General features: G+C 44.1%; 1 protein-coding gene across 1 annotated transcript; it reads left to right on the top strand.

Moving 5' to 3' along the window:
• The first annotated feature begins 1031 nt into the window (after window positions 1-1031).
• adra2db (adrenergic, alpha-2D-, receptor b) lies at window positions 1032-6588 on the top strand. Its single transcript, XM_080745910.1, has 3 exons — window positions 1032-1767; window positions 2199-2493; window positions 5953-6588. The coding sequence occupies exons 1-3, from the start codon at window positions 1322-1324 to the stop codon at window positions 6505-6507; spliced, it is 1296 nt and encodes a 431-aa protein (XP_080602036.1). The 5' UTR covers window positions 1032-1321; the 3' UTR covers window positions 6508-6588.
• Window positions 6589-11203: the final 4615 nt, after the last annotated feature.

Here is an 11203-nt window from a genome sequence, read left to right as displayed (position 1 = left end):
ATCACCATTGATCCTGATGTGATAATGTCAGTGCAATGGCCGTGATCCATTTGTACACTCTCTCACAGTCGACTGAAAACCAATCAATCAATCAATCAATCAATCAATCAATCAATCAATCAATCAATCAATCAATCATCAGCTGAATGAAATATTGTTAGCAATGTTATCTTTGCCCAGTTCCCAAAACAGCTTCTATTCACTTTATCTTGAGCTATAGGCTACTTACTGTAAGCTTGAATATAAGGAAACAGGATATAGAGAACAGGAAAGAAATGGGGAGGCTGAGTAAAGATAATACACCAAAAATACAGCTTCTGTGACTGTCTGCCCCCCCCCCCTCTCTCTTTCACACACACACGCACACTCACACGCGCGCTTGCAAACACACGCACGCACGCACGCACACGCGCGCGCACACACACGCACGCGCGCGCGCGCACGCACGCACACACACACACACACACACACACACACACACACACACAGTCTCTGTCTCTCTGTATCTCTCTGTGTCTCTCCCAAAAGCCAAACAATGACTCTCTCTCTCTCTCTCTCTCTCTCTCTCTCTCTCTCTCTCTCAGATCTCTCTCTCCCTCCCTCCCTCTCTCTCTCTCTCTCTCTCTCTCTCTCTCTCCGTCTCTACCTCCCTCTCTCTGTCTTTTAAGTTTAGAGATGGGTTGGTCTTCCTCAGAATGATGTCACTCACACTTCACTCCTGCATGCGCATACATACATACATTCCTCCAGCAGTGTAGTGCATGCGTGCGTTACCAAAGCGCGCTTTACAACTAAAAAGGAAAAAACTGCAATAATATGCCCGGCGGAGGAGTAAGGCTATAACTGCGACTAGGACCATTGATGCGCCTCATCACCATCATCCTCTCCGGACAGAAGCTCTAACAAACCCTGGGCTCATGAACTCTGTGATGTCCAAACTTGCTGGATATGTTCGGAACTCGGCGCGCGTCGGCCCCGTTAAGGAGCTTTTGGAGAGCCGTTCTCAAGGGCAAGCTTACGGAGGTATGTTACAAGCTGCGTATAGTAGTCTGTATGTGTTCGCTGACCACAAGCCTTGGCGCACCACTTCTTTCCGAGGGTTAACGATGCGACGGGACTTCCCCAGCAGCCCCACTGTTTGGGGAGGACGTGGGCGCTACTGTTGCTATTGATGGGAAATGCGAGGACATGTTTCAGAATGGATTCAACACCGTTAAACCCCTTGCTGTGAAATGTGAGGAACACTGTACGTTAATCAGAATGGATCCAACTCGATCAGTTAAACCCTTGATGTGAAATGTGAGCACACTGTACGTTCAGAATGGATCCAGCGCAGTTCAACCCGTCCATGGAAAACGTCTCCAAAGACGAGAACAACACGAGCGCGCCGATCATCAACATGCCGCACACCGAGGTGGCCACGGTGCTGATCGTCCTGGTCGTCACCGTCATCATCTCGGTAACGATCGTCGGCAATGTGCTTGTCATCGTGGCCGTGCTGACCAGCCGTGCGCTCCGCGCGCCCCAGAACCTGTTCCTGGTGTCGCTGGCGTCCGCGGACATCCTCGTTGCCACGCTCGTCATCCCGTTCTCCCTCGCCAACGAGGTGATGGGCTACTGGTACTTCGGCAGCACCTGGTGCGCCTTCTACCTGGCGCTGGACGTGCTGTTCTGCACCTCGTCCATCGTGCACCTGTGCGCCATCAGCCTGGACCGCTACTGGTCGGTCACCAAGGCGGTCAGCTACAACCTGAAGCGGACCCCTAGGTAAGGGATATGGGATGGGACGATGATCGATGAAGCTCACGATAATCATATCATTTTCGTTTATCGTAAAAATGTAATTGTCCCCCGTCATGCACTAGGAATGGGCTTTTGTGAGCTGCTAATTCAGTGCCATGTAGCCTAACCCTTTATACCCTGTAAAGAGTGTATTTGGTATACTCTTATTTCACTCTACACAAATGTATTCTGCAAAAATAGCAGATCTACAAGCTCAAAACGCATTCTGCAATTTTTTTGGTGAAGGTTCCCCCCCCTCCCCCCAGAATAGGGATGCTTGGGGTTTGTGATTAAAAAAAGTGTCATTTTAAGTTTTAAGCATATTTTTGATTACATTAATTATTTTCTTAATCGCAATTATCTTTGCCACAATAATCGTGACATGTCATTTTCACATCATCGTCCCATCCCTGCAGGCGCATCAAGTCCATGATCGGCGTGGTGTGGGCCATCTCGGCGGTGATCTCCTTCCCTCCCCTCCTCATGACCAAGCACGACGAGAGGGAGTGTCTGCTGAACGACGAGACCTGGTACATCCTGTCCTCCTGCCTGGTGTCCTTCTTTGCGCCGGGCCTCATCATGATCCTGGTCTACTGCAAGATCTACAAGGTGGCCAAGCAGCGCTCCTCCACCGTGTTCGTGGCCAAGAACGGCCTGGAGAGGCAGCCGTCGCAGTCGGAGACGTGCTTTGTGAGGAAGGACCGCTTCGAGGTCAGTGGTGTGAAGTAACTAAGTACATTGAGTACTGTTTAGGGGGCAAGGTGGGACAGTTGCCTCACAGCTAGAAGGTCCTGGGTTCGATACCCGCTGGAACGCTGTGGGCGCTGGGGGCGTGTTCTCTCCTCCACATCATCAGTCACCAGAGTGTATGGCCCAGTATTACATTGATTAGATAATAGACCGTCACCGTATGTCAAATCCCCCCCATTTTGCTCTTGTTACTAGGTGGTACGAATTTACCAGGGCAGATTCTTTGATAATGGAAGTGGATGGGGGAAAATATTCATAGCCTCATTATAGCTATTTAAAGTACCAAAAGAAACACATCTACGTGATATTAATACAAAGGGAAGAAAAAAGTACAGTAATTACATTGCAAAACAGGAGCTTTCCCCCGAAAATATATGTTTTAATTAGTTTAATCCCAGTGGGACAGAAACACCAGGGCAGGTTGTTTTTATATTGGAAATGAATGGGGAAAAAAGATTTTTCATAGCCTCATTAGCTATTTAAAGTACCACAAGAAACACATCTACGTAATATTAATAAAAAGGGAAGAAAAAAGTACAGTAGTTACATTGCAAAACAGAAGGTTTGCCCCCCAAAATACATACTCTGAAAAAGTCGGAGGAGAGATACAGAGAGAGAAAGCGCAGTGCATCTTGGGTAGGAAGCTGTCAGCCACCCTATAAATCCACTGCATAATCACCCTGTAGACAATAGGGCTTCCGGTGTGTTCCACAATTCCTAGCGGAAGTGCTGCGTTTAACGGACGTTACGTCATGCGATGCAGGTCTGTTTACATTCCCCAGCGAAAAAACTAAAATAGATTGTAGCTCTTAACTCGCTCTTCATAGGTGTAACATTGCTTGAATCAATGTTTTTGTTTGTATATTGTTTATTGCGAGCGTAACCGACGTAGCAGGAGACGTAGACCAGATTTTTTCGTGCAGGGAATACGTTTGCAGGAACACCGCACTGTGAAAAAAATACAGCTTCCGGGAAAATTCAGCCCCCCCGCCCAGAACGTCTTCTGCCTTCTATTGTCACCAGGCTTTTCTCTTCGCAGATGAGTAAGCCTGGCTACGCGAGGCTACTGCATAATAGGCTGGCTGTCGTAATTCTGCCCATTTAAAATATATGTACCCAATCGAAACTCTTAGTTACATTGATAAGGTTCATGTGAACTAGTCTGTTGAAGCTTATTCATTATAATGATCGAAATCGCTATGGTCGCGCAGCGCTGTTCTGCACGCTGTCCGTGCTCCGCAATGCGCACCGCGGTGAAATACTGAAACGACTTTGTCCCACTGCATAACTCCACCCCCGGTTGCGAAAAGTGAATGTTTTTTTCTGGTTGGCCAGTCAGGGAGTCTCAGGGACCAATCAGAAGGCTGACAAACGGTCTATTGACACCGGGTGAAAAATGGGTTACAAAACCGTGGGATAAAAATTATATAAAAGGGAAAAAAAAGAGTGTGTACAATTTTGAGGTGTTTGTACTTTAGGCTACTTGAGTGTTTCCGGTTTCCAATAATTTTACTTCTACTCCACTACATCTCAAATCCAAATAAAAGTAGTGGAGTAAAAGTACAATATTTGAAGACTTTTGTTACTAGTAATTTTGTGGATTTTGATAATTATTAGAATAAATGCAATAACCACATCACCCCGATATACATTTCGGCCATTTCAAAATAGCCGATCTACAAGCTCACAATGCACCGCGATACTCAGAATGCGTCACGATGCTTGTAGATCTGTCATTTCCAAAAGATTTCTACTATCCTATTCTACAATCCTTTAAGAGCCGCATCCCACTTCCAAGCCCATTCACGCCTACTTCACATCCACCTCAACTCATAGCTAGATCAGATGTAGATCAGATGTATGTCGGTAGAACTCACGGAATACCGCCCACAACCCTATGCCGTCCGCTCATTCGCTAGAGAGCAAGAGAGAGAGAGAGAGAGAGAGAGAGAGTCTCAGGTTACAAGAGGGAAGGGGGGGGGGGTCAGCTGCACAGGGGGAGAGAGAGAGAGAGAGAGAGAGAGAGAGAGAGAGAGAGAGAGAGTCTCAGGTTACAAGAGGGAAGGGGGGGGGGGGTCAGCTGCACAGGGGGAGAGAGAGAGAGAGAGAGGGGTCAGCTGCACAGGGGGCACACACACACACACACACACACACACACACACACACACACACACACACACACAAACACACACACACACACACACACACACACACACACACACACACACACTCAAAATACATGAAGAAACAGTGCTTTTTGTGGGCAACATGGCTTGGAGCAGTTGTGCGTGTGTGCATGTGAGCACGCGAAGCGTGCGAACTCTAGGATTTCTAGTTTTTATACACTTGAAAACTTGTGAAACGGGACATTCATTCTGCATAATGACTACTTTCTACCTACTTTATAGTCCACTTGCCAGAATCTGAACGCTGGCATATTGAGTACACCAAGGTTTTATGTTAGAAATGTTGAGTATGGGTCCCCAGCATGTAGAAACTGCCGGATGCTAACTTGCATATGTTGAGCAATTTTCATAATTTGCATAATTCGATTTAGCATAATCCCCCATAATAATGGATAATATGTAAAAAACTGATTGGCCGATTTGAACAATATTGGAGTGGTTGTGGGGGTTATTGAGGATGCTGAATCCATTTCTGACATTTTCTAAATTCAAAATGGCCGTTTTAAACCGGAAATGGCCATATACCAACTTAAAGTGAGATGATTTTGATACTTTTTTGTTGATTTTGATTATGAATTAAATTATAAAAATGTGGTTATTTATATGCTTATACATTATCTGCATTTCAAAAGCCGAATATAGACAATCCACACTAATTATTAGAACACTGACTGCCACAATAGCCTGCCAGAATTAGTCACTTTATCATTTGTAAAATCAACAAAAAAGTATCAAAATCACCCCACTTTAAGTTGTTATAAGGCCATTTTCGGTTTAAAACGGCCATTTTGAATTTAGAAAATGGATTCAGCATCCTCAATAACCCCCAAAACCACTCCAATATTGTTCAAATCGGCCAATCAGTTTTTGACATATTATCCATTATTATAGGGGATTATGCTAATTAAAGTGAATTATGCAAATTATGAAAATTGCTCAACATATGCAAGTTAGCATCCGGCAGTTTCTACATGATGGGGACCCTTACTCAACATTTCTAACATAAAACATTGGTGTACTCAATATGTCCGGGTTCACAATGGGGCTCTATGGGCTGGCAAGTAGACTATTAAGTACATTTTGATACCAATACCAATACCTTTGTACTTTTGTGCACTTTGAATTCCGGACTTCTACTTTTAACAGAGCGTTTCTACATTGCAGTATCGATATACTTTAACTTAAGTCAAAGAATTCAAGTCCTTTCCCCCCCCCCCCCCCACCACTGTTCCAGGTGGAGAGCCCCAGCAGCCACGAGAGCTCGGGCAGCAACACGCAGCGGCAGGAGGAGCTGGACGACATCGACCTGGAGGAAAGCTACTGTCCGCCGGACAGCAAGCCCTGCCGGAACCACCGCTTCGCCAAGCGGAGGAAGGTGGAGGGCTCGGACTGCTGCCCGCCGCGGCCGCAGAGCTGCCGCCTGTCCTGGGCCTCGGCCCGTGCCTCGCACCTCTTCGCCGAGCGGCAGCAGAACAACAACCCGATGAACCGCCAGCCCATGACGGCGGCCAACAAGAGCAAAGTGGCCCAGATGCGGGAGAAGCGCTTCACGTTCGTGCTGGCGGTGGTCATGGGCGTGTTCGTGGTCTGCTGGTTCCCGTTCTTCTTCACGTACAGCCTGCACGCCGTCTGCCGGGATCGCTGCTACATCCCCAGCGCCCTGTTCAACGTCTTCTTCTGGATCGGATACTGCAACAGCTCCGTGAACCCCATCATATACACCATCTTCAACCGGGATTTCAGGAAAGCGTTCAAGAAGATTGTGTGCAGGACGCGTAAGCGCACGTGAGCGCGAGGAGGGCGCGTCGAATGGGCTTATACAGGACAATTCTTGAGGTCTCTCTTATTCAAGATGGAAAGGAATTATCATTCTGCATGCCTTTAAGGCTGTAGACATAGGCCTTCTTATGGACCCAAAAATGTACTTATATTCAATGTAATTTGAAAGGTATAAAAATAATTCTCTAATGTTGTGCACAGATGTTTAAATGTTTTGTGAACTGTAAAAAAGTAAAAAGAAACAGTATTAAAATGGCAAATGTGTTTTGAAAGTCTTGGTGAAGTTGGTTTCGTATGACTGTACGCTAACGAGTCCTGCAAACCTATTAGAACAACTCATCCCTGAATAAATCTCGTATCGTATGAATAGATTAGGCCACTAATGCAGAATAATCTGAGAGATGAGAGGTGGTGGTCAGCAAGCAAATGTGATGTCATGTCTTGTTTAAGATGGCATTTCATTATCATAGTCTTAAATAATGACGTCTTTATCTGTCAACAATGGGAGCATTAGTAGGTAGGCTGTTTAACACATGGCCTATACAGTATGGCTCTGTCCATAGTGCTGAAATGACCGTCCATCCGCACAGGCATGCACGCACACACACACACACACACACACACACACACACACACACACACACACACACACACACACACACACACACACACACACACACACACACACACACGTCTGAGGACGTTTGTGCACAATGTTGCTATAAATGTCCTTCGGTACTTAATAAATAATCTTGAATCTTGAACTTGAGGTAATTAGTTTAGGCTACTTTAACTGGGCCTATGGGGTAGCCTACATTACAGGTGAAAACAATGTTTTTCTTTATTTTTTGTTGTAGCCTACAAGCTCACAATGATTTGACTCATGCTTTTATATCTACTTTTTATAATTAATTAAGTAATTGATTCATTAATTCATTAAAAGATAGACCAATAGTAGGCCTTGTTCTAGATTGTATTCTCTCATCCAATGCTTTTGGCTATATTCCATATCTGTGTAAGTAAACAAAAAGTGTTTTCTTTCCCCTTTGTTTTCGCCTCTGGGGGCTCACCTCCTTTCTTGTGTAGAAAGGCATTTGTTTTGGTTCCTCCCCTTTATCAGTCCACTCCCCTCTAACAACAACAACAATGCATGTGTTTATTGTGTTAGGGTGGTGGTTCTCAACATGTGGGTCAAATTATTTTGGGGGGTCCTCAGATGATTAACTTAATGTGCAACATTGGTTTTTCACTCAACAGTAAACAAACCAACATAACGTTTGAGTGTATTGAGGGTATCTGCACATTTCTTAAGTGACAAAATGACTATGTAATACCTCTAAATAATAGTAATACCCCAAATATGGAGATGACTGACATCATCTGACGTCATAGACCACATGAGACTGACACAATATGTCCATATATGGGCATTCCCAGATATGGGCCTCTGATGTAATATTGATGACGTCAGAGATCTCCATATGTGGGCATCTGAGTTCATCAAGACATCGGGTCACGCCTCAAGTGACGCACGCACGCACGCACGCACGCACAGGATCTGCAGGTTTTCATAGTAAATAATGTGCAAATAAGTATTGCTTTCTATGCAATTGTGCCAGTAAAATATTTTGATTTAATTTGGATTAACAATTTACAGATCAGCAAGTGTGTCAATATTTATATCACACATAACAGTCAAATAAGGTCTTCCATTTCTCAGTATCTCACGTAAGCCCTGCCTCCGCATACCCCTAGGGGTACACATAAATCCATGTGAGAAATACTGGATTACAGGAGCCTTATCAACAGCCAAATAAAAAGCTGCTTCCTTCCTATTCTGAAGATAAAGCCACTCACACTGTCTTCAGAGTGATACCTCTTCTCTTTGGATTGCTGGTTTAATGAGGGCTTGATATTCATTATCCAAGCATCGAGCCGTGATCTGCTGTTTTGTAAATCAGTACCGGTATAATAGCCTACTGTGGAGAGAATGCATGTGCATGCTACCTGCAGATATCATCTCTGAAAACGAGATCCAAAGCATAATGTATTGCAGGAATAAACCACCAACTGAGACCCCCCCCCCCCCCCCTCAGAAAAACTAAAACATCTATTCTTTTCCCAAGCTGTGGAGATTACATATATGGTAAAAAAAAATGCAATGGTTTGGAGGGTTAGATAGGAGATAGGCGATAGGAAGCTTAACACAAATAGTAGCTTTATGTCCTACGCAACATTGTGGCTGCCATAGGATATGTATAGGGCATCGCGTTTTATATGTGAGAGACATGGAATATGGGGAGGCTTACAGCTCTTATCCATGAGAAAGGCACAATGTGGTAACTGGGGAGGGGGGGACTATAAATATCCAATACGAGGGTCTTAAAAAAAAAAAAAAAAAAAAAACATGTTAAAGTTTGTAAATTGAAATACTGCCTTATTTGCAGCCTTATATTTGTCACATTTGCAGTGTATAACTTATAGCGTCCCTTTTCTGGGCACCTGGAAAAAAGTGCCCTTTGGGTGTTTGGCCCTCCCACACCCTCCATCCCCACCACCCCCACCCCCACCATCACAACAACACACCTTGAGAGGTTGCATATCGTCTATTTTTGCTACTGACATTACGACAAAGTGATTAAGGATGGGTCTAAATTGCTAAACTGTCAGTCAACTTATGTTCTTCAATGATATCCACTAGGTGGAGATAGCTAGGTTCGAACCTCTGCAAAACAGGATCTGGTAATCTTGAAATGTCTGAATCTGGATCAGGCTGATCCTATCCTGAATTTCTTGAAATACCAGGACAACACTTTGCTGGATTGTCTAATCCTGGATCACAAAATATCAGATAAGGATTCAAATAATGGGAGATCCCATGTATTTAGGAAAATACACAAGCATGTTATCGAGATATAATACCACTGTAGTATTCATCATCAGAATCGCAGAGGAGTTGATTAGGGATTGTGTATAGGTAAGTGTGGGTGGGTGGGTGGGTGGGTTGGGGGAACGTCTGCCTCACAGTCCTCAGAGAACACAATTAACCTATGATCTGCATCTTCATTTTAAATTAGTATTGATTCACAGGGTGAAAGTGATGTTAATATGTGGAGGACATTCCCCGAGAGACAACACCATCATAGTGGAATCATTTGCGTTTCCATTCTGTACAGGGAATATGCGGTTGCATGGCTCTGATGCAATTTGTTTCCTGATAGCAGTGTGCTGGTTTTGATTACAATATGATGAGACATGGAAGTCCCGCGTCAAATTATTATTACTATTATGCTTTGATTATTTGATCACATCAGTGGCTCTGTTGCAGGAAGAATGAATCACAATGTTTTAATTAGCCAGGCTGATCCACATGGATGCTTTCCAGGTCTGCTGGCTCACACGCTCCCTCCCTGTACTCATTCTGTGCCAATGACTGCTTATGACGGTTTTTTTCCAATAGCCCTGTGTGCCAATGACGGCTTATGACGGGTTTTGTGTTTTTTACATAGAAAAAAAAAAAAAAAAAAAAATCATTTTTTTTTCTAAAGATGTCAAAATGACCTGAGATCAGAGAGATGCTTTTCTCTGTTTGTGTGTTCGCTCCCTCGTTTAGCTGATTGAGAAAATGTGTGTTCATGTGTGTCCATTCTAGTGGATGGACACTTTTTTTCATTCAAACAGCTCTATCTCTGGAACCATTTGTCCGATTGCCAAAATTCTTTTTGCCACTGAATCACAACAACTGTGTCTGTTTCTGTGGGGAGAAAAATTATAAAAAAAAAATCTTTTTTTTTCATTGCATAGTAAAGAAAAACATACAAAATCTCGGCACAGCTACCTTGGAGCCATTTTGGCATCTGGCACAGAATGAGTTAACATCCCAGCGATAACCTCCTGGCAAACCATACTGTCAAACTTTGTCAGTTGCAGACCTAGAGAGGAAGATTAGGATGATCCCAGACACAATAATAATAAAGTAAACAAGACTTAAGTGTAGTTCAGGAGGTTACGCAGGACTGCTGCAAACCCTGGAACCATTATCCCTTCTTATACTGTTTTGTTGAGAGTACCAGACCAAAGGAAGACAATCAGAGAGAAACATTGGCTGGTATCCGGCTATTTTAGGGAAAGCTTCATCTGGGCTATTTGAAGGGGAAGAGGAAAAAGGTACAGAGCCTCACAAAGGCAGTTGCAGGGGGTATTTAAGGTTGACAGGATGGACAAGGCTATTAGACAGGTAGAAGAGATGTGGTTATAAATGTTTCAAGATGGGAGTGGCACAAAAGAACAGGCTATTAGGAGGTGAGCCAGAGAGACTGTGTGAGAGAGAACAGCTTGTCGTCTTCTGTCTGCATTACCTAGTTTATCACATGCAATGGGCTGCAAGCCTGCAACTACAAGTAATTGCTTTTTTCAATTGTCTCTAACAAGATATGGGTTAGAGGCGTACAAGGCCAACACTCACGTCAATCCTGCATCCTGTGTTAGACAGTTTGTCATTAGTGTGAATCAGTTGATGTCACTTCTTAGAGGGAAGAGCAGGGTTAGCCCTGAAACATGACGGTTGCTGATAACATGACATACGACCGTCATGGGTCAGGATTTACCTGCGTTGGTGGAGGCGAATTCAAAAGCCCATACAAACTACACAAACATTCAGATTTCACAAAGTGCTTTATAAAGTCACAACCCTTTCTAAATCTTGG

Source organism: Nannobrachium achirus (genome assembly GCF_963921795.1).
Source record: "Nannobrachium achirus genome assembly, chromosome: 17".
Taxonomy (NCBI): Eukaryota; Metazoa; Chordata; class Actinopteri; order Myctophiformes; family Myctophidae; genus Nannobrachium; species Nannobrachium achirus.
This window is presented reverse-complemented; position numbering and strand designations above follow the sequence as displayed.

Coding starts and splice junctions, on each gene's coding strand:
- adra2db (XM_080745910.1), top strand. CDS start 1,322: ATGGATCCAGCGCAGTTCAACCCGTCCATGGAAAACGTCTCCAAAGAC. Junction 1,768..2,198: donor AACCTGAAGCGGACCCCTAG/GTAAGGGATATG, acceptor CCATCCCTGCAG/GCGCATCAAGTCCATGATCG. Junction 2,494..5,952: donor TGAGGAAGGACCGCTTCGAG/GTCAGTGGTGTG, acceptor CCACTGTTCCAG/GTGGAGAGCCCCAGCAGCCA.